Source organism: Prionailurus viverrinus, chromosome F1, assembly GCF_022837055.1.
Source record: "Prionailurus viverrinus isolate Anna chromosome F1, UM_Priviv_1.0, whole genome shotgun sequence".
In the NCBI taxonomy this organism is placed as follows: domain Eukaryota; kingdom Metazoa; phylum Chordata; class Mammalia; order Carnivora; family Felidae; genus Prionailurus; species Prionailurus viverrinus.
Window position 1 is genome coordinate 17,985,728 of NC_062577.1, and position 24,309 is coordinate 18,010,036.

A 24,309-nucleotide genomic window follows, 5' to 3' on the forward strand; every position below is an offset into this window, starting at 1 on the left:
TGGCTCAGTCGGTTAAGCGTCCGACTTGGGCTCAGGTCATGATCTCACAGCTCATGAGTTCAAGCCCCGCGTCGGGCTCTGTACTGACAGCTCAGAGCCTGGAGCCTGCTTTGGATTCTGTGTCTCCCTCTCTCTCTGCCCCTCCCTGGCTCACACTCTGTCTCTCTCTCAAAAATAACTAAACATTAAAAAAAAAAGTTAAAAAAAAAAAGATTGAGTTTTATTGAGTTCATATTTCTTGAAACTTTATGGCAATTCTGTGAGACCTGAGTTAAGGTGGTATATTGGTTGGAGTTTTTCAGTTAAAAACAGGCATTTTTTGCCTGGAGTCTTTTGGTAGTGGGTGAGGACCATTCTAAATGATTTTTAGATAGGACCATTAGGATGTAAGCACATGGTGGTATGAGGAAATCTGGGAAGTTAGCAATACATGTCAAACAGATCTGTTTAGCAAACTGATGGAACCTAATGTTAGGTAGGAGTTCTACAAGGAGACTGTAAAGCAAGGCCTAGTATTGGGAAGCAGGTTGGTGTCCCAACATGAATGAAGAACAAAGGATCTGAGGATTCAGCCAGGAGGAAGCAGAAAATTGAGGAGGGCTGTGGAAGGCAGGTTTGAACCCTCGTCCTGGAATTATGAGGATACTGAGTAGGAAACCATATCAGGATCCTGGGTGTAGACCCTCTCATAAAACTGGGATCATAAGGCAGAGGCTTAGCATTTCAGTGTAAAGGAGACTCCTTACTGGAAACTAGGGTGCATGATCATACTGGGTAAACTTGATGCTGAGCTATAACTTTGGTTTTCTTAATATATTACTGAGCTAGAGGTAGATGCGTTCCCAACACTTGGGGACAATGCCAGGTTAGAACACGGAAATTCTCTTGTGGGCCAAAATCAGTTTACTGTAAACATGGTGGGTACTCTAAAGACAAATCTCAATAAGGGTGATAAGTACTGGAACACTACCAATTGCCTAGATTTTACTCATTGTTAATCTAAAGTTTTGTTGTGTTTATTCTTTTTATTTTTCATCTCTCCTCTCCCTTTTTCTTAAATCTTCAGAAACTGTATGAGCTGAATAACCTTCATGCACTTATGGCGGTGGTTTCTGGCTTACAGAGTGCCCCAATCTTCAGGTTGACTAAAACATGGGCGGTAAGTAAACTTCCTAGTTAATGAAAGGGTTGGACTTTTTGTTGGAAGTAAAGATCTATTTACTTCTTTTGTAGTTCTCAGTAAGGTTAATGTTATGATAATAGATTTGGATCTTTAAACTATTTTGTACTGTTTTTTTTTTTTTCTTGAAACCTACATTTTCCTCTCTAAGTGTTTCACTAGACTTGCCAGGTAATTTTGGGGTAAATTATAGCTTGGTTCTTACTTTCTGCCATTTAGGAAATCATTTTTGTAGAATTTGTGTGAGCATCTTTGATAACATAGCATTTCATGTTTACTGATGGGAAAGTGTTTTTTTTTTTTTTGCACTTAATGTTTTTTTGTATTTAATCTTATAAAGATTAAGCTTTCAGAAAGTTCGAGGAAGATCTAAATGGCAACTTTCAGTGAATATTAAATATTAATATTTCCATTTTTTAGTTAAATGGAACATTACAACATTACAAACATTAAATTACCATTTTTTAGTTAATAAACTCTTAGATTTTTTTTCCTGAGGAATAATGAAAAACCTGATACCTAACATGGAATTATTCAGTGTTGCTGCACATTCTGATATATGTTTATTGTATTTGGTTTTATCACTTTGACAAGGTCAGGGTGTTAATTTTGACTTCTGCAAATTTATGTACCTTAATATTTGAGTGATGTGATACTGGTCTCAAGCTTTCTCGGTATTTTTCATTTAGATGTTATATAAGTAAAATTTTAGATCCAATTAAATCTTTATTACATTTTGTATAAAAGATTATTGTATTCTTTGGGCCCTGTGATAAAGACATGACTTTTAAAACTTTAAAAAATGGCACAAAAACGGACACATAGACCAATGGAATAGAATAGAAACCCCAGAACTAGACCCACAAACGTATGGCCAACTCATCTTTGACAAAGCAGGAAAGAACATCCAATGGAAAAAAGACAGCCTCTTTAACAAATGGTGCTGGGAGAACTGGACAGCAACATGCAGAAGGTTGAAACTAGACCACTTTCTCACACCATTCACAAAAATAAACTCAAAATGGATAAAGGACCTAAATGTGAGACAGGAAACCATCAAAACCTTAGAGGAGAAAGCAGGAAAAGACCTCTCTGACCTCAGCCGTAGCAATCTCTTACTCGACACATCCCCAAAGGCAAGGGAATTAAAAGCAAAAGTGAATTACTGGGACCTTATGAAGATAAAAAGCTTCTGCACAGCAAAGGAAACAACCAACAAAACTAAAAGGCAACCAACGGAATGGGAAAAGATATTCGCAAATGACATATCGGACAAAGGGCTAGTATCCAAAATCTGTAAAGAGCTCACCAAACTCCACACCCGAAAAACAAATAACCCAGTGAAGAAATGGGCAGAAAACATGAATAGACACTTCTCTAAAGAAGACATCCGGATGGCCAACAGGCACATGAAAAGATGTTCAGCGTCGCTCCTTATCAGGGAAATACAAATCAAAACCACACTCAGGTATCACCTCACGCCAGTCAGAGTGGCCAAAATGAACAAATCAGGAGACTATAGATGCTGGAGAGGATGTGGAGAAACAGGAACCCTCTTGCACTGTTGGTGGGAATGCAAATTGGTGCAGCCGCTCTGGAAAGCAGTGTGGAGGTTCCTCAAAAAATTAAAAATAGACCTACCCTATGACCCAGCAATAGCACTGCTAGGAATTTATCCAAGGGATACAGGAGTACTGATGCATAGGGCCACTTGTACCCCAATGTTCATAGCAGCACTCTCAACAATAGCCAAATTATGGAAAGAGCCTAAATGTGCATCAACCGATGAATGGATAAAGAAATTGTGGTTTATATACACAATGGAATATTACGTGGCAATGAGAAAAAATGAAATATGGCCTTTTGTAGCAACGTGGATGGAACTGGAGAGTGTGATGCTAAGTGAAATAAGCCATACAGAGAAAGACAGATACCATATGGTTTCACTCTTATGTGGATCCTGAGGAACTTAACAGGAACCCATGGGGGAGGGGAAGGAAAAAAAAAAAAAGAGGTTAGAGTGGGAGAGAGCCAAAGCATAAGAGACTGTTAAAAACTGAGAACAGGGGCGCCTGGGTGGCGCAGTCGGTTAAGCGTCCGACTTCAGCCAGGTCACGATCTCGCGGTCCGTGAGTTCGAGCCCCGTGTCAGGCTCTGGGCTGATGGCTCAGAGCCTGGAGCCTGTTGCCGATTATGTGTCTCCCTCTCTTTCTGCCCCTCCCCCGTTCATGCTCTGTCTCTCTCTGTCCCAAAAATAAATAAACGTTGAAAAAAAAATTAAAAAAAAAACAAAAAACAAAAAAAAAACTGAGAACAAACTGAGGGTTGAGGGGGGGGTGGGAGGGAGGAGAGGGTGGGTGATGGGTATTGAGGAGGGCACCTTTTGCGATGAGCACTGGGTGTTGTATGGAAACCAATTTGTCAATAAATTTCATAAAAAAAATAAAACTTAAAAAAAAAAACAAAACAAAGAGAGCACAATAGAATATTTGTTACGTAGCATATTAAATATCATGAAAAAAAATAAAAAAATGTTTTTTTTTCTAACTAAAATATAACCATTTTTAATTAGCATAGTATTGCTTTTACTTTCCATAGTATCTGAAGAGACAGATGTTTCTCATGAAAACCAGGGTGCTTTACTGTATTGGAAAGACATTAAAATGGGAGAGCTTATGATCCTGTTTATATTTTATTTGCATTTAGAAACACCTGAGTGAAGGACTTTCTTACTTTAAAAATTCTTTTTAATAATATGGCCTTATTCTCTCTTCTTAAAATCTGAATTTCACTGGGGAATGGAAATTATTATAAATATACAATAATGAATTCCATCTTTGAAGTTTTTGGGGAAAGAATTATACTCTGATTTATATTGTGGTTTATAAATGAGATACATCTCCCTCAAGTTAATTTTTATTTTTCTTTAAGATATTTTTGTCATCTCCCTCATGTATTTACATGGAAAATAATTTTTTTTATTTAGCAATTTTGGTTATTAATCTGAATAAAATCTTTGGTGTTTATATTAAACTTTAAAATAGTCAATAGTGTGCCAGGCACTAATTGCTTGACGTAGAGCAGTAAATGATGCAGATAGAGTCCCATTTTTATACAGCCAACAGTCTGCTGGGAAGAGATAAAGTGTAAATAAATAAATAAATGTTATATCGTAAAGAGTGATGAATGCTCTGAAGAAAAATAAAGCAGATTAAATGGGATAGAGAGAAAGCAAGGAAGTATTTTATATATACAATCGACCCTTGATTAATACAGGGATTAGGGATGCCAGCCCCCCTGCACAGTCAAAAATCCACATACAACTTTTGACACCGCCCCCTCCCCGACAGACTTAACTATTAGTAGCTGACTGTTGACTTGACTGTCTTAGCAATAACGTGGAGTCAATTAACACATATTTTGTATGTTATACATATCATATACCGTATTCTTACAGTAAAGTAAGATAGAGAAAAGAAAGCGTTATTAAAATCACAAGGAAGAGAATATGCATTTATAGTACTGTACTATAAAAAATTCCCATATAAGTGGACCTGTGCAGTTCAAACCCGTATCATTCAAAAGTTAACTTTGAATGTATATGAATGGTAAGAGAGTCTCTGGTAAAGAGCTGGAGGAATTGAGAGAACCATTTGTGTGGAAATCTGGGAGAAAAGAATTTCAAGCAAAGGTGATGGCCAGTACAAAGGCCCGGATAATGTTCAAAGAATGGGGTGCTCGGTGTTGACAGGATGGAATAAGGAGTAATTGATGGTAGGAGACTAGTCCAGAGAGGTGGCATCAAGTGAGGTTATGGAGATACTATTTACGGATATTCTGGGGCCACTGTGTTGGCAGTGGGTCAGGGCGGGGGTTCTATTTTACACAAAGACAGTTTGAGTTGGGTGATAAATATCCATGTGGAACTGTAAGGTCAGAGTTAGGTATATAAGTGTACAGTAGGAGTTGGGGCTAGAGATATATATTTTTTTGATCATCAGTATAAAGATAGTATATAAAGCATGAGGTTGGATAAGATCATCTGAGTCAAAAGTACAGATGAAAAGCCCTGGAACCCTCTAAGATTTAGAAATTGGAAAAATGAGGAGGGATCAGCGAAGGAAATATCATGGGAGGAGTTTTCTACAGTCAAGTAATTAAAGTGTTTCAAGAAAGAATAATCACCCCATGTCAAATGCTGCTGATGAGTTGAATTAGGTAAGCACTTTGAGATGGCCATCGTATCTGGCAGTTGGAGAGGATTGGCAATCTAGGCAAGAGTGGTTTCAGTATGGTGGAATGAAAAGAGAGAATGGTGGAGAAAAAATAGGACATCAAGTGTAGAGAATGCATTTGAGGAATTTTGCTGTAAATGGCTGGGCTGAGGTACTGCAGAGAAATCTGGCGTTATGTTTATATGCTAGTGCAGTGATCTAATAGAATGAGAGAAATGGTAGGAGAGCAAGGAGTTCTGCACCAATACCCTTGGTCAGGCAGGAGGGAATTAGATCCAGTACTGTATTGGAGCAGAAAGAGTTTATCCATTTTTTTTTAATATTTTTATAAGTTTATTTATTTTGAGAGAGAGCAGGGGAGAAGGGGCAGAGAGGTGGGGAGAGAGAATCCCATGCAGGCTCTGTGCTCTCAGCACAGAGCCCTATGTGGGGCTCAAACTCACAAATCATGAGATCATGACCTGAGCCGAAGTCCGACACTTAACCAACTGAGCCACCCAGGTGCCCCAACAGTTTATCCATTTTAACAGCAGAAAAGGAAAATGCATTTGGTTACCGATGCAGGTAAGTTGGTAGATTTGGTGGTGAGATTCTATAGAAATTCTTCTGATGACTTATTTAAGACATAAAAAGCAGAGTCCTTAGTTGAGAATGTTGGAGGAGAGGTGTTGGAGGTTTGAAAAAAGAACGAATGAATGAAAGTCATGCAGAAGAGTGTCAGAATGAATTAACTAGGGAAATATAGTAGGTTCGGTATGGTAGGCCTTACGATTGAGACTTTTGATCATGTATTTAAAGTGAAACCAGTCAGCAAAGTCATGCGTTCTCCATCCAGGTGCAGGTGCTCAGTATAAGCCTGGAGTAGTGATGAGAGTTGTGTTTAACCAGAGTTGGAATTATTTTAGGCTTGTTTGTACTATAGTGAGGTCAAGGATAGCACAGGAGATTAAATGTACAAGTTGTTTCAGTGATAGGTGAGGAATTTAACCCAAGTAAAAGAGATAAGGAAAAGTGAAAAAGTAGTATTGGTAACTGGATTGGAAGTTCTGGCGCAGGCAGTACTTATTGGATTCAGGATGATCAAGGGAATAGAGGCTGAGAGTGGTAGAAGTTAAGATCGTTGGGTGTAGGAGAAGTCAAGGAACTGAGAAACCAGGGTATTGAGAGTCTCCTTTATGTGAAGATTGCAGACACCAAGATATGAAAGTAATGTTGGTTTGCAGACTTTTTTTCTCCAGCTACTAACATCTTTAAGGTATAATGGGGAAAATGACTAGCAGCTCTATTAATGACAGTAACATAAGCGTTATAATCTAAGTGCTCTCTTGGTCACTATAGTAGCTGCTAGCCACATGTGGGTATTAAATTTGAAATCATTAAAACTGGGGCACCTGGGTGGCTCAGTCCGTTAAGCATCTGACTCTTTGTTTCTGCTCAGTTCATGATCTCAGTTTCTGGGTTTGAGCCCCACATGGGGCTCTGTGCTGACAGCGCAGAGCCTGCTTGGGATTCTCTCTCTCCCTCTCTCTCTGCCCCTTCCCCACTCACTTCACTCTGTCTCTCTCTCAAAAATAAATAAATAAAACTTTAAAAAACTAAAAAGAAAAACTAAATTTTAGTTCCTCGGGGCACCTGGGTGGCTCAGTCAGTTAAGCATCCAACTCTTGATGTGCGCTGACAGCACAAAGCCTGCTTGGGATCCTCTGTCTCCCTCTCTGTCACTGCCCTTTCCCCACTCGTGCTCTGTTTCCCTCTCTCTCAAAATAAATAAACACTAAAAAATAAAATAAAATTTAGTTCCTCATTCACACTAGCCAGTAGTCCCGTGGGGCTAGTGACCATTGTATTGGGCAGCACAGACACAGATCATTTTCATCACACAAAATTCAGACAGCACTGATCTAGTGCTTGAACCTAGTAGAAGCTGGAGGATGTTAGGAAGGAAAAAGTTCTGAAGAGCAAGGAGCCAGGATTGCACCCAACTTGAATCCAGGCTCATGTTACAAGAAAAGCAAGAGAATGCTTAAAGGAAAGTTTAAGGATGGGGCTTTTGCAGAGGATGGACCGTGAGACCCAGACAGTACAGTTGGAGGGGACTAAGAGGGGTAGAGTATTGGGCCAAGTTAGAAGATAATAAAGATTGCATGTGTTTCATGCTAGTTTGGGCTAATGATTTTTAATAACAAATAAGGAATTGAGAGTATTTGGGGGGGTTTATTTATTTTTGTTTATTGTTTTTTAATTTTTTTTCATGTTTATTCATTTTTGAAAGAGAGAGTGTGAGCAGGGGAGGGGCAGAGAGAGAGGGAACAGAGGATCTGAAGCAGGCTCTGCGCTGACAGCAGCAAGCCCGATGTAGGCATCGAACTCACAAACTATGAGATCATGACCTGAGCCAAAGTAGGACCCTCAACCAACTGAGCCACCAGGTGCCCCTTTTTGTTTTTTTTTTTTTAAACTGATAAAAGGAATGTCTCCCCAGACTTATAGTAACCTAAATGGAGAGAATATTAGGAACATTTTCTATAACATCAAGGAAAAGGATGCCCATTTTTATTGTTTTTATTCAACATTGACATCTTAGCCAACACAATTAGAAAAAAATGATTAAAGGGGCGCCTGGGTGGTGCAGTCGGTTAAGCGTCCGACTTCAGCCAGGTCACGATCTCACGGTCCGGGAGTTCGAGCCCCGCGTCAGGCTCTGGGCTGATGGCTCAGAGCCTGGAGCCTGTTTCCGATTCTGTGTCTCCCTCTCTCTCTGCCTCTCCCCCGTTCATGCTCTGTCTCTCTCTGTCCCAAAAATAAATAAACGTTGAAAAAAAAAATTTTTTTTTTAAAAAAAAGAAAAAAACGATTAAAAATAGTAGGGTTTATTTTCAAAAAATTAAGCAGAATTACTGTTTGATCGAGCAGTTCCACTTCTGGGTATATATCCAAAAGCACTGAAAGTAGAGACTCAGGCATTTTTATACCAGTGTTCAGAGCAGCGTAATTCGCAATAGCCAAAAGATGTAAACAGTCCATACATCCATCACCAGATGAATGGATACACAAAATGTATAGACATACAATGGAGTATTATTTAGCATTAAAAAGGAATTAAATTGTGACACATTACACCATGGATGAATCTTGAAGACATTATACTAAGTGAAATAAGCCAGACAAAGAGACAAATACTATATGATTCTAAGGTACCAAGAGAAGTCAGATTCATAGAGACCGAAACTAGAAGATGGTTGCCAGGGGCCGAAGGAGGGAGGAATGGGAAATGGGAGTTAGTGTTTAATGTATGTGGAGTTTCAGTTTGGAAAGATGGAAAGAGTTCTGGCCATGCACGGTTGGTGGTGATGGTTGGTTGGTAATGTGAATGTACTTAATGCCACTAAAGTGTACTCATGAAGATGGTTAAAATGGTGAATGTTATGTGTATTCTGTCTGCCACAATTTTAAGATACAGGACTTATTAAGGTTACTGAATATACAAACAATATATAAAATTAGTTGTATTCTAAACAATTTGAAAGTGTCACTTAAAAGGACACCACTGTTTACAATATCAAAGAAATACAGTAGCAAACAATAAATAGAATAATATATGAAAGACATGTGCAGAAAACTATAAAACTTTATAGGAAGTCATTGAAAAAGAACTAGGTTAGATGGAACAGTATCTGATAGTCACGGATAGGAAAGCTTAAAGATAGCGTTTTTTCCCAAATGCACATAGAGATTATATGCAACTTGAATCAGTCCCAAACTGGGAGTCTGGATAAGATTGCTTATAAAATAATATGGAAACATAAAAGGTCAGTATAGCCAAGTTATTTCTGAAGAAGAAAATGGGGTTGGAGGCTTGGACATTTGCCCTAACAGATACCGAGATGGATTATATTATTTAGGTAATGTGCAATTAGTGCAGATGTAGACATATCGACCAGTGGAACAGAATAAAGAACCCCCAAAAAGATCATTGCTTTTATAGAACTCTGATATATGACAGTGGTGGCATTGTAAATCAATGAAGAAAAGAGGGGCTGTTCTTAACTGGAGCTGGGAAATTAGTTACCAGTTTGGGGAAAAAATGAAATTAGGCCTCAAAAGTCACTGTCAGATGAATTAAAGAGTTATATGCAAAATGAAAAACGTTGAAGCTTTTAGAAGAGGAAAAATTGCTTAATATCTCTCTGGCTTAGCATGAATAGATTCCAACTTGGAATCTGTAAGTATATTTTAGATAAGATACAAAAACCTCAAGCAGAGAAAGAAAAGATGAAAAAATTTTGGTACGTTAAAGTAAGAATTTCTGTTCACTAAAAGGTATTTAAAAAAATTTTTAAGTTTATTTATTTATTTTGAGAGAGGAAGAGAGCATGAGTCGAGGGGAGAGGCGGGGAGAGAGGAGAGAGAAAATTCCTGACACAGGCTCTGCGTGCTGTTAGCGCAAAGCCTGATGTGGGACTCGAACTCATGAACTGTAAGATCTTGTCCTGGGCCAAAATCAAGAGTCTGACACTTAGCTGACTGAACCACAAGTGCCCCAAAAGATATTTCAAAGAAAATTGAAAAGAATGTGTAGCAGTTGCAACTGGTCAAGAATTTATATCCAGAGTATATAAAGAATTCTTACAAAGCAAAAGGAAAAAGTAAGAAAAATGGAAAAGTATGCATTATGATGGTACTTCATAGAAGAAGACATATGCGTAGAGACAGTGAAAATGAACTACAGCCACACGCAACATTATGGATGAAATTTCATCATCAGAACATTGATTGGATAAAGCCAAAGATTAAAAACAGTATGATATTCTTTAGTCAAAAATCAAATAAAATTTCAGTCAAAAATTTTTAAAAAATCAAATAAAAGAGAATGATAAACACAAAATTTAGGATAGTGATTATTGGTTATTTAAAGATAATCAAAGGAGGGGCGCCTGAGTGGCTCAGTCGGTTGAGCGTCTGACTTAGGCTCAGGTCGTGCATGATCTCCCAGGCTCATGAGTTCTAGCCCTGCGTCCAGCTCTGTGCTGACAGCTCAGCACCTGGAGTCTGCTTCAGATTCTGTGTCTCCCCCTCTCTCTGCCTCTCCCCTGCTTGTGTTCTCTTTCTCTCTGTCTCAAAATAAATAAACATTAAATTAAAAAAAAATAAAGATAGTCAAAGGAATTGGTATGGAAGAAGCACATAGGTAGATGTGTATTGTTAGTATATGGTTTGTAAGTATGAAGATTAATACATGTGCATTCACTTAAAAATTTAAGAAAAAAATCGATTTAACAAGAAAGTAACATCAGGGACTAATGATAATTTGAGTGTCATGAACAAAAGATTATAATTAATCTGCATTTAAGGTTCAAAACAAGTAACTTATTTATACAAATGAAAGCATTTGTACAGATTATATGGAGATACAAATCAAGGTGATGAGGGGTGATCTGGGAATTTTACTTTTCTTATGGTGACTGAGATGTACAAGGGTTGATTCAAATTTTCCCAAAGTCCATTGTTATGGTAACATTGTTATGGTATAGAGATTTGGCCAGGAACATTGGGAGTTCCCACCTTCGGGCACCAGTGAAAGTGTGAAGAGCTTTGCCCCGGTGGCCTCTTAACCAGAGAAAGAATATGGTGCTAAAACATGAAGAGTTGGAACCTTGTGAAGTACTTCGTTTTCCCCCTTTTTTGGAGGAGTATAGTGAAGTGACATTGTAGGGATATTAAGACTAAACATCAGAAAAAGATTTGAAAAGGAGAAAAAGAAAATCAGGACTTGTTAGTTATAGCTTTGGCACGTGGGCTTTGGATAAGTTTCTGAGCTATCACTAGGAAATAACCTATTTTAACATCTAATTAATTCTTTTTTCCATATTCTTCTTCTAAATAGTCTTTTGGAAACAAGTCTCTACTATCCCACCCCAGATTGAATCCTTTTAATCTGGTTGTTGATTATTTTGAAAATTCCAAAATGTAAGTTGTTCTTATACATATTAAACCATGTAGTTCTTTACCACAGGTTTGTGTTTCAGAGGTGGCAAAATCAGTGATGTTGCGAGTACATAATTTGTTTCTCCTGAAATTCTACTGAAGTTTTTGAATGATTGATTTAAGAAAAAAAAGAATAGGCTTATTCTTATCCCTGCCATGTCATATCACTGTATTTTCCATATCCACACATTTAAGTGGGAGAGAAAGGGATGGTTGGACTTACAGGTAGAAGCAGAGATTCGCACCTACTCTTGAAAATGCTGATCAAGATTGTTAAAGCTGGGCCAAGGAAAATTATATAATCGCTGTTTTAGACGGTGGAATATCTATCTAAAATATTAAAGCAAAGGACTCCTTAAAACTTTTGTTTTAAAGAAGGAGGGATGCTAGTCACACATTTTTCTGATGGAGATTATCTGAAGATAATCTGCATCTTAGAGCCCATGATAAATTCCAACAGGAATCCCAATCGTACCACTTGTAGTATTATATATAAAGAGTGGTGGATTTGGTGTCAGAATACTCTTCACCTCCAGAACCAGACTGAGACACTGCAAGACAGGGACCTGTGCCTTTGTGGGTGGATGACTGTGAGAGTATTAGTATGTGCTTCTTGCTAACCCTGTAATCTCCTTTGAATCTCTATCTCCTCATTTCTCTATTAATCTTCAGACTTCTCTGTTCACCTCATAGAGTTAGATGAGAATTTTACAAGTGGAATGTGTTTTGTGTGCTAAAAAATAACACTAATGTTTTATGACATAAAGTGAAATTTTATTATATCATAATGAAACAGTAACTTCATATGTTTAAAGAAAACAAGACTTTTTTCCAGAGTCTTTGAAATACTTAAAAACATATTTTTGGGGGTGCCTGGCTGGCTCAGTCAGTTAAGTATCCAACTCTTGATTCCAGCTCAGGTCATGATCTTACAGTTCGTGGGTTCAAGCCCTCATCGGGCTCTGCACTGAGTGTGAAACCTGCTTGGGATTCTTTCTCTCTCTTCTCCCACATGCTGTCTCTCTAAAAAATAAATAAACTTAAAAACTCTATATTTTCTGAAATTTTTAATTAATATTTTTAAAATACCCTTTTTATTCAAGTATAATGAACATACAGTGTTATATTAATTTCATATGTACAGTATAATGATTCAACAATTCTATATATATATCTCAGTGCTCATCAAGATACGTGTTCTCTTAATTCCCTTTATTTCACCCATCCCCCCACCCACTTCCCCTATAACAACCACCAATTTGTTCTCTGTATCTAAGAGTCTGGTTTTGTTTTGGGGTTTTTTGTTTGTTTGTTTTTGTTTGTTTGTTTTCTTTGTTCGTTAGTTTAGTTTCTGAAATTCCACATATGAGTGAAATCACATGATACTTGTCTTTTTCTTATTTGACTTATATCACTTACTCTCTAGCTGGGTCCTTCTGTGTTACTGCAGATGGCAAGATCTTTTTTTTATGGTTGAGTAGTACTCCATTTGTGTGTGTGTGTGTGTGTGTGTGTGTGTGTGTGTACACACCGCATCTTCTTTATCCATTCATCTATTGATGAACACTTCGGTTGCTGCCATACTCAGCTATTGTAAATAAGGCTGCAGTAAACATAGGAGTACATACATCTTTTCAAATTAGTTTTTTCATTTTTATTGGTTAAATACCGAGTAGTGGAATTTCCAAATCATATGGTAATTCAATTTTTAATTTTTTTAGAAACTCCGTACCGTTTTCCAGAGTGACAGCATTAATTTGCATTCCAACCAGCAGTGCACAAAGGTTCCTTTTTGTCCACATCCTTGCCAACACAATATATCATTTTTCATAGAACTAGAACAAATAATCCTAAAATTTGTGTGGAACGATAAAAGACCTCAAATAGCCAAAGCAGTCTTGAAACAGAAGAACAAAGCTTGAGGTTTTACAGTCTCAGATTTCAAGGTATACAACAAAGCTGTAGCAATCAAAACAGTATGCTACTGGCACAAAAATACACACATAGATCAGTGGAACAGAATAGAATCAATTAACAAACCCATGCTTATATGGTCAGTTAATCTATGACAGAGGAGACAAGAATGTACAGTGGAAAAAAGACAGTCTCTTCAGCAAGTGGTGTTGGGAAAGCTGGGCACCTACATGCAAAAGAATGAAATTGGGCCACTTCCTTATCCCATACACAAAAATAAACTCCAAATGGATTAAATGTGAGACCTGAAACATAAAATTCCTGGAAGAAAACATAGGCAGTCTCCTCTGGCAATGGAAACAAAAGCAAAAATAAACCTTTTCAGACTACACCAACATAAAAGATTACTCTATAGTGAAAGTAACCATCAACAAAATAAAGAGGCAGCCAACTGAATGGGAGAATACATTTGCAAGTGAGAAGTCTGATAAGGAGTTAATATCCAAAATATATAAAGAATTTATACAACTCAATACCCCAAAAAATCCAGTTAATGGCACAGGACCTAAATAGACCTTTTCCCAAAGAAGACCTACAGTTGGCCACCAGACACATGAAAAGATGTTCAAGATCACTAATCATCAGGGAAATGTAAATGAAAACCACAATGAGATACCACTTTATACCTGTCAGGATGGCTAAAATCAAGAACACAAGAAATTCCAAGAGTTAATATTATTTTGGGTGATTGACCTTGCTTTTACTCCCTTTGATTGTCCCAATTTTTTTCAAAGGCACTCACTACAAATCACCTCAACCCTCTTAAAAACAGTTTCAGTTGAGTGTTCACCTCTGTGTGATACAGCACTGATCAAAGTGATCAAAGAAAGAATGTCTTGTTAAAAATCCAAAAATGTGAATCACAGTTTTATGGTTATCGTTAGGACTAGCCATGTTTAGATTTATCAAAAAAATTGTTACTTAAACCACAAAATTGAGTAATCTCTTTAAGGATATTACGTTTTATAAATAATGGATTTGGGTTTATTTTAATAAACATGTCTGATTTTGTTTTATTTATATACTGCCAAAATATAATTGAAAAATGTATAACATTGAAATTAAAACTTAAATTTATAGTAAATACAGCTTCATGTCTTTGCTAAAATAAAATGGGATTTGGAAATAACTTAGACTCTTCTGTTTGCTTTTTTAGTTACTAAGTCGAAAAGACAAAACTACCTTTGAAAAATTAGAATATGTAATGAGTAAAGAAGATAATTACAAAAGACTAAGAGACTATATAAGTAGCTTAAAGATGACGCCTTGCATTCCCTATTTAGGTGAGTAGTGTCATTATGTGTTCATTATGTCTAGTTCTGTCTTAATCAGTAGTTTATATAAAATTCTAGATATTTTAAAAGTATGTGTATCCTTTTAGGAAATTACTGCAAGATTGTTAAGTTAAAAAAGTTGACTAAAGAAATATGTTACCTTATTACCTGGAATGGATTTTCATATTAAATTAGACTTTGGCCCTTAAGGTTTTTCGTAGACTCTCATTTTTCTCTTAAAGATGAACCATTGGTAAAATAATACATTTTAGCTCTTTTGGTAATGATTTTAAAGAATGAAACAGTAGTTTGCAATGAAGTTTAATGCTGTGAAAACATGTAACATTAACTAAAGAAATTGATCAAAAGATTTATTGAATTTATTTTCAATATCATGAGTTCCTGTTATTTTGTATAGTTGGCAGATATTTTAGGGCAAATTATGAAAAGTAGTCTAAATGTTGGTGGTGTTGTTTTCTTGGATGGAATGAGTTGTTCAGTAGTGAAAATTTAGCTAAGTGCTGAGACAACCAAATGTATATTTTAGATATCATTTGACTAAGAATTTGTCTCTTTACTATGTATTTTACAGTGTTGATAAATTCCAAGAACTATTTAGTAATATTATAAGATTATTTTCAACAAAAAAGGAACAATGCTTTGTTAGGTGTTTGAATGAAAGGAAGTCTCAAACTGTCCCATTTTAAAATGTAAATTTAAATATAGAAAATATAGAGTATTTTGTTTCTTTCTGAATATCCCTTTTTTCATCTCTGTCTCCACTATCTTCATGTAATTACTCATACTGGATTTCACTGTAACTATTTTTGAAAGTAATTGGAAAAAACCTGTTATTTCTTCAACTATCTTAGTGTCCTCTTTGAAGTCTTTGTAGTACCAATGACTAGAAGACAAGGTAGGGACATAGGCAATTAATAACTTTCTCATTCAGTTGAAATAGAGCATCTGCCTTAGTTTGTCAGAGAAGACTGAACTCATTATTAGGACCTTGTAGGACATCCTAGGATTCCAGTGGGAATAGGGAATGTTGCACATACTGTGTTGAAGGCAGAATACCCCCAAGCAGAGCACGGATAAGGGCCACTACATTCCAGAATGTTGTGTCCTGTTTCTTTGATCAACAGTACAGGACCATAGTACCCATGACTCCATCAGAGAGGCTCAAAACTGGATATTTGGAGAGACTTTCTGCATATGCTCCACTTTACACCATGGCCTTGGCTGTGCCCATTCTTGAAAATGTCATTGGGAGTGAAGAGGAATAGAGGATTTTTTTTAAATCACCAATATCTTCATACTTTCTAAGAACATAAACTTTTTATAGCTTAAAGAACATTAGACTGAGAATCAGCAACCCTCATTTCCAAAATGGCTCTTCCCTGCTAACTTTTGAAGTCATTGAATTGTCGTCTTTGAGCCTTATTCTCTCTACCTAGAAGTAGCACACCTAGGACCAAAATCATGTTCTTCTTTCAGCTGGATGGGACTAATTAAGAAAATTAAGGTCCAGAAAGGTGGAAGGCCTGACTTATAGTCTGAAGATCTAGTTACTGACAGATTTACATTCCAAAGTCTTGATCTGGTGTCTTTCCAATTGTACCTGTTCAATTCTCATTCCAAAATTTACTGATTCTATGTTTATGGCTGTTACCCATTGAAATGTTTTTCTCAAATTCCACTATTTGTATCTTTTCGAAAAGGAAATTAAGGGGCGCCTGGGTGGCTCAGTCGGTTAAGCATCCAACTTAATTTCTGCTCAGGTCATGATTGTGTGGTTCGTGAGTTTGAGCCCCACATCGAGCTGTGCATTGACAGTGCAGAGCCTGCTTGGGATTCTCTCTTTCTCCCTCTCTCTGCCCCTCCCTCGCTCTCACTCTCTCTCTCTGTCTCAAAATAAATAAATAAACTTAAAAAAAAAAAGGAAATTAAGATTCTTTTCTGTTGAAAATGAGAAAATGAATATAAATCTTTGTGCCATGATGTCTAGATTAGGAGTCTGCTTTACATTTTTCCACAGTGGAGACTTTGGTACAGGATTTGAAGTTGTAATGCATGTGCATCCATTTTTGCCCTGTTATGCACATAGAAGGGGAGCAAACCAGCAGCATAGTTGGAGTTGAGTGGAATCTGGAAAGGTTGGCTATTAGAAAGCATACCTGTTTCTTCCCAGCCTTGGTACCTGAAACAAACACAGTGGTTATTCCTATTGGTTAAAGCAAATGAGACAAATATTGAGATGCAGAAGTTGATGTAGAGAAAATTTCAGAACCATTATCTTTTCTGTGGCTTCAATTTGGTCTCCAATGATTGACTCCTCCTTTTTTCAGTTCCCTTTCATTTTACATGTTCGCATGACCCAGACTCTTCTTTTTCACTATTACTATGTAATTTTCCTTCACTGTACCGAAGCTAATTAAAAAGTACTCTATTTCTTTCTACTTTTCTTGCTGTTTTCTTTTGCTCAGCATGCTGTTATCTCCCTCTTCACTCATAGAAATGTTCCCTATAAGGCCACCATGATTTCCTAGTTGGAGTGTTTGATAGGTGTTTCTCAAGCCTCATCTTAATTTTGTGAGGTTGATAGTAGTTATTTCTGCTTTTTGAAATTCTTCAGTAGTAGCTCCAGTCTCTTGGTTTATGTTGTATGTTTCTGGCATTTGTTTTATTGATTCCTGTTTCTCTGCCTTCTTATTACATCTGCTCTTCTAAAAGTCTCAGTCCACTGCTTTTACTTAGTCTGTACTCTCTGGAGTGGTCAGTCAGATTTTTCCATAATTCTCCTGAAAGCTCCCAAATCTAGCCCAACAACTCCAGTACATCCAGCTGTCTAGTAATTCTCAGTGCCTGGTAACATTTTGGATACTCAGATACTGATTGAATAAGATATCTATCTGTAGGGAACTCTGATTCAACATGTTTAGAAGTAACTTCATCATCCTTCTTCCTTCAGACCTGTCTTACCTCCTTATATGTTTGTAGTCTCCATGTAATAGTTCATCCCTACGCTAGTTTGGGAAGAAGCACCTGAGATTCTGAGATAATTATGGAACATTTGGCACAAACATTTGGCAGACTGGAGAAAGGAAAAGTTAATGTTTGTCAGATAAGTTATTATGACTCAATTTAGTTTGTTTCCATCTTAAAAATAATCCTTTTAATGCAGTGACAGTTTTGTTTTGTTGTAAAGCAAATCTTGAGGTTAAATGTATTTCGTCTATCAAAACACACATGCTTTTTCTAAGAAAATGTGAAGCATCGTCAATTTATACAACTGTGTGACTACTTGATTTATTTTACATTTTAGCTGGTTTGTTGTTTCATTCCTGATCTTTAATACTGAAGTATTAAAGAACCAAGACCAACAACAGTTTATATCCTGTTAATGTTTACTTTTTTCATATTTTCTTCTAATTTAAAATTAATGAAGACTGTGTTTTTTATTTAAGTTGTCTTGGTTTCAGAAGCCTTTCCCACTCTTAGGAGACGAGGCCTAGTGCAGTTGTCACAAATGTCAGTATTTACAAGATGCTATTGAATAGGACAGAACTTGCCCTAGAGGGGCGCCTGGGTGACTCAGTTGGTTAAGCATCAGCTTCAGCTCAGGTCATGATCTCACAGGCTGTGGGTTTGAGCCCTATGTCGGGCTCTGTGCTGACAGCTCAGACTGGAGCCTGCTTCAGATTCTGTGTCTCCCTCTCTCTCTGCTCCTCCCCTGCTTGCGCACGCTCTCTCTCTCTCTCTCTCTCTCTCTCTGTCTCTCAAAACTAAAAAAAATTACAAAAAATTTTTTAATAAAATAAAAAAAAGAACTTGCCCTAGAAATGTTGGAAAGATGCTACTCAGTATGCATATGGGTAGCTTCTGTTTAACTGTCCCTTTTCAGTATGCAGAATTTGCATAATGCTGCCCTTTATCCCTTATGTTGCAAAGGTTTTTATGGAAAGAGTGTATCAACCAAAAGAATCTATACGGCGTAGAGAAAAGGGGAAGGCAAATCATCTGTTTTTTTCTTTTCTTTTTTTTTTCTTCTCTCTCTCTTTCTTTCTTTGTTTATTTATTTTGAGAGAGAAGAAGGAGAAGCAGGAAGGGGCAGAGAAAGAGTAGAGGGAGAAAATCCCAAGGTGGTGCCACTCTGTCAACGCAGCCTGATGTGAGATTCAATCTCCCAAACCTTGAGATCATGACCTGTGCTGAAATCAAGAGTCAGACATTTACCTGACTGAGCCACCCAGGAGCCCCCAAGTCACTTTTCTTAACACAAGATAGAATCCAAACTTCAGTGCTTTTGCCTCTAAGAATTATGACCAAAATCAACCATTCTTAGAAAAGCTTTAAAAAGGAGGTGGCGGTTTATATGCTGATAAAACTCTTACTTTGATACTGCCAAGTTTATCTACAATATGGATTAAATTATAAGAAGTAGAAAATGTTTTCTTGGCTTTCAACTCATCATCCCTTGCAAAATTGTCTCTTCTGTTGGTTTGCATTCAAGGTAAAAATTAGTCACCCTGGACAATATAGTGAAAAATTCTTAGAATAAGGATACAGTATTTCTGGAGAGAAATAGTTTGGCAAATCTCAAGGAAAAAATGGTTTTATATGAGAATTATTGCTTTAAATCTGAAAATTATTAACAGCTCTCATTTGTTCTTGTCACTGGAGAAAAATCTTAAGGGGCTTATTGAAGAATTTGGCGTGGGAAGTTTTGCTTTGCTGAAGAGAGAAAAATAGGACATTGTGCTAAAATAATTGAGCTGGATGAAACATAAATATTATTTCATGTGCACAGCCTAGCCTCATTTCTACTTTATTCGTGTATTTTGGGGTAAAGCAGTAGCTTAACAAGCTTAGGATGCTTTCTGGAAAAACATAATAAAAAATAAATAGTTGTAGTTCTTTTTATTGCTTTTGATCAAGTAGAAGCAAAGAAGTTTCTGTAAAATCTCCTGCCCTTCTGTAGCACACAAGTACATTGTTTTGATGTGTCTAGGTGTGATTCCTCTCACTCTTGTAGAGAACCCCCCCCCACCCACACACACACAAATTCACAAATTTTTGATTTGTTAGATTTTCATAATAGTCCTTTTTTTTTTAAGAAAAGAAAAGCTGTCCTTAAAACTTCCTGTAATATAGCATCCCCTCTATCTTCAATTCTGAAAAGCACCATTTTGTTTTTATAATGTTTTAATTCATCTTTCCCTCAGCAGAATGTAAGCTCTAATCTCTTGGTTCAAAACTTTATCCTTAGCATCTAGAACAAAAGTAGGTACTTACTATTTGTTGGTTGAATTAATTAAATGATTGCTTTCTGGCTCTTCTCATTGTTCCAGTAACTTTGTTTTAAATACAATAGATTTCTTTGTGAGGCAGTTTTACAATCAGTCAACTTCCCACCTACCCCAGTTTTCCTTTGGTGCTTCAGCTGGCCAGCCAGTATTTGCACAGCAGGCCACAAAATGGACTTTGTCCCTGCCCTTACGGAACTTAACGCTCTTCAATACCAAAGGCTCAGATCCAACATTACCTTGTCAGTAATCTCTTCTCTCTCCTGTGTCGTGGAAGAAGTACATTTATTTCTTTGCCAGCCTTCGTCAGTGGTGCCCTCATCACACTTGATGAAATGTTTAAAGCATGCCTAAACTTACAGTGGTCTCCAGATTTTATCTGATCCTCTGTTTTACAGTAATTGTTTACTTATCTTGATCTTTTAATAGGATGCAGTTCTTTATTTTACTTTAGTTTTAGAAACTTCTGCTAACCTGTGTATAAATGTTTTCAAAGATATTAGGTGTTCATTCACATTTTTATTCAGATAACTTTGACAACATCCAAAGCTGTATGTAGCTGTATGGAAATTACAGGGATTTCCCCCTTCCCCTTTTCTAGAGTATAAAAGACTCTGACACTGGTCTCAAAAATGTCTAATGGTCAGGGTACCCAGGTGGCTCAGTTGGTTAAGCATCCTACTTTGGTTCAGGTCGTGATCTCATGGCTCGTGAGTTCGAGCCCCGCGTTGGGCTCTGTGCTGACAGCTCAGAGCCTGGAGCCTGCTTTGGATTCTGTGTCTCCCTCTCTCTCTCTGCCCCTCCCCAGCTCATGCTCTGTCTCTCTCTCCTTCAAAAATAAATAAACATTTTTTTAAAAATGTCTAATAGTCAAAAAATGTCATTGGCTTTTGATATTATAAGACTTTCATTCCCTTTCCTTTCTTTGGTTTGATTTGTAGATAATATACACCGTGGAGTACTTTACCTTATTCTTCTCACTAGATTATATATTATATTCTAAAACAGCAATAAAGCATGTTTGGTCATTTTTGTTTGAATCCCAGGAATGAGCTCTGACCAAATGGCAGCCAGCCCTGGCTTTCTCTTTAGCCAAAATTACATCTGCATTTTCCATTACCTCATTTATATTCTTTTTGCTCTCCTTCTTTTTTTATATATTTAAAATTCCTCTAACATTCTTTCATGGTATATTTTCTGAAGTTTACTTTAGATCACTTGAGGACTTGTGATATAAAAAGGCTGGGGATAGGGTTGCATTGATTTCTTTCCCCTGTTCGTAGTCTTTCTTTAAGAGCTTCTATCTTGAAAATAATGTATAGCAGTTTACAGATCTTCGTTTTAATCATAAACAGAATCAGATCCCCCACCCCCACCCCCAGTTCCAGCAGCTTTGCTGGTGGCATTTCTGGTTGCTGATGTTGCCATAATTGCAGTTAAAAAAAAAAAATTTGCAATTTTTTGAGCAAACCTTAACAGAAAAATAATAAAAATCTCGATAACTAACATTTATTCAGCACTTAATCCTGTATGCCTGACACTGTGTTTTTTACATAAATTGTCTAATTCTTAACAGTTTTATAAGGTAAATGATATTATATTCACATTTTACAAGTGAAGAAACTGAGACAAAGAAGGTTAAATGGACTTACATAAAGATAGGTATTATGGGCACCTGGGTAGCTCAGTCTTGATTTTGGCTCAGGTCTCACAGTTCCTAGGATCAAGCCCTGCATCAGCTCCATGCTTAATGTAGAACCTGCTTCGGATTCCTCCTCCTCTCTCTCTCTCTCTCTCTCTCTCACCCTGTCTCCCCCTCCCTTCCCCCCCCCCTTTTCCCAACTCAAGCTCTCTTGCTTTCAAAAATAAATAAATAAATAAATATTTTTTAAAAAGATAAGCATTATATTTCATTTACAGTTCAAAGAAATAAAGCATTAGGGAATAATATTAATATTTTGGGAATCTGTATTGGAATTAAAATTTTGAGTTCATTTGTCCATCTTTCCTATAATTATCTGTAGACTTACAATTTAGTAACTATTAACCCCACTGATAAAATTGAAAACTGAGCTTATTTTTGTTTATTTTTATTTATTTTTTTAGTGTTTGTTTATTTTGAAAGAGAGAGAGTGCACAAGCAGGAGAGGGGCAGAGAGAGAGGGAGAGAGAGAATCCTGAGCATGCCCCACAATGTCAGCACAGAGCCCAATGTAGGGCTCAAACTCATAAACTGTGAGATCATGACCTGAGCTGAAATCAAGAGTTGGATGCTTAACCTGCTGAGCTGCCCAGGTGCCCAGAAAACTGAGCTTATTTTTAGATGGCTTTTGGGAGAAGTAGGAGAGGAGGGGGGCTTGGCATTGTGAGTGGAAGCATTCTTTTCTTACTTGGTTGTCTTTTTATAGACACTAAAATAAAAGACTAAAAATCTGTGAGGGTATAATCTTTAGTTTACTATTAAGTATATAAAAACCATATCTTACTAGTATAGGTTTGTTTATAAGTAATTGTAAACATCTTCATAATTGCAGAAGTGTTTACAGACTTACTATATTATTACTCGTAGGAGTCCTAAGAAATATAATACTAGAAGAATTGGCACTCTCATATCATGACTTACAGAGTCAAGTGAGCACTGGACTAAAAATTTGGTCGTTCTACTCTACCAAGCTTGGAGCCTGGGGATAGGTTTGTTTGTAGATACCTACTGAATTTCAAGGCAATGTCTAATATTGGCATTATTCAAAATCTCAAGGTTTAAAAGTCTACCTCAGAGACACCAAGTTTCCTAGACATTGATGGCATCTCCCATTGAGTACAGAATGGAGTCTAAATCATTCTTAGGATAAGCTTCGTTTCATTTATTAAAAATGACTGAATCCTTCTGTAAAGCATCTCCAAAGCTAGAGTTCAGTCTTATTGAAGGTCGGGCAACCATGTCTTTATTCCTAAGTGACCTGCTAAGTAGCTAGCCATTGGACCACACAAGTGACCTATCTAATCTCTCAGAAGATCCTCACTTGGCTTAAATTCTTACTGTGACTGTCTTCACCTTAGTTTTTCTTTATCTTTTCTTGTGATCCCATCTCTTAACTATCTGCCGTAATAGCTTGTCATAGCTCTGTTAAGTTAGCAAATGAAGAGCTGGCTACTGTTCATATCCTCATTTTATAGATAAGAAAATGGAATATAAAAACTGCTCAAGGTAACACAGCTAGTAAATTGGTAGAGTTGGGCCTCAGATCCAAGTAGTACTGACTTTAGTACCTATACTTAGCCATCATATAATTCTGCTTCTTATTCCCTGCTCTACAGGAGCTCCAGAACAGAGCTATCTCGTGTCTATAAAGGAGAGCAGAATGGGCCCAGTGGCCAAGGTGGTTTAGCATTGAGCCCATTTTTCTTGTTTGTATGTGGACTTTCACATCATTCTAGTTTTAATAAAACAATATTCTCCTGTGAAAGATCTTTAAGACTTGTCTTTGATAGGGTTTTGGATGTTTACATGAAATGCTATATAAATGGAATGACCTTGTACAAATTTATCCAATTAAGATTTGATAGAACAACTAGATACCTAATTTATCCAGAAATCTTACAGCAGATTTTTTTTTTTTTATTATTCTGGGGGTGGTAGGAGGGACTTCAAACCCATTTTAAGATAACCATAGGTAAAACAAAGAAAAGCACTACTTTAATATTTTGATGTTCTCTTGAAGCCTTTTTTGACCGGCATTTTCGTTTTAACATACGACAGGAAAAACACTGGTCATGTTGGTGGGCTTGAGTTGTTCAAGTGATTATCTTCAGTCATGGTTGGATTTTCTTTTTGCTTGAGCAGAAGTCTTCAGCGATTTCTCTAAAATTTTAGTTCACAAATGAATTAGGAAGGTCAACTGTAAGCAAGAACATGTTTCTGGAAAGAAATTGTTCCAGGAGGTTAGTAATAAGTTGTTAGATCCAAAGTTGAGTAAAAGACACACAACGCACACACACACACACACACAATAAGTTGAAATTAGCAAATTGGACTAGCCAAACCCCTGTGGATTCTGCCCTGAAGGTATTGAATCTCAGTATTGAGAAAATATCTAACAGTTCCTTGAAGTTGTGTTAGTCCCACCCATCAGTATGTGGTAATGCTTATAAAGTCCTCTAGGCTTTCTGACTTGAATAGCAGACAGGATCAGAAAATTTGGAAGTGGGGAGAGCAGGAGTATTAATAAGCTTGTTTATACGTAAGTTATAATTCAGATCTGTAAAACCATTGGCTCACTAAATTTTTGTGATTCCCATTCTTGTAATACCAATATTTTGCTGATAGAACAATATAAATACATTTCAGGAAATTT

General features: G+C 36.8%; 1 protein-coding gene across 4 annotated transcripts in view; it reads left to right on the forward strand.

The window, feature by feature from the left end:
* The window catches only part of RALGPS2 (Ral GEF with PH domain and SH3 binding motif 2), a 165,534-nt gene that overhangs the window by 74,605 nt on the left and 66,620 nt on the right, over positions 1 to 24,309 (forward strand). For all 4 annotated transcript variants that reach the window (XM_047839681.1, XM_047839680.1, XM_047839683.1 and 1 more), the window contains 2 exons: positions 1,067 to 1,159; positions 14,531 to 14,657. In XM_047839681.1, the coding sequence (XP_047695637.1) occupies positions 1,067 to 1,159; positions 14,531 to 14,657 (220 nt within the window). The remainder of the gene's footprint in view (positions 1 to 1,066; positions 1,160 to 14,530; positions 14,658 to 24,309) is intronic.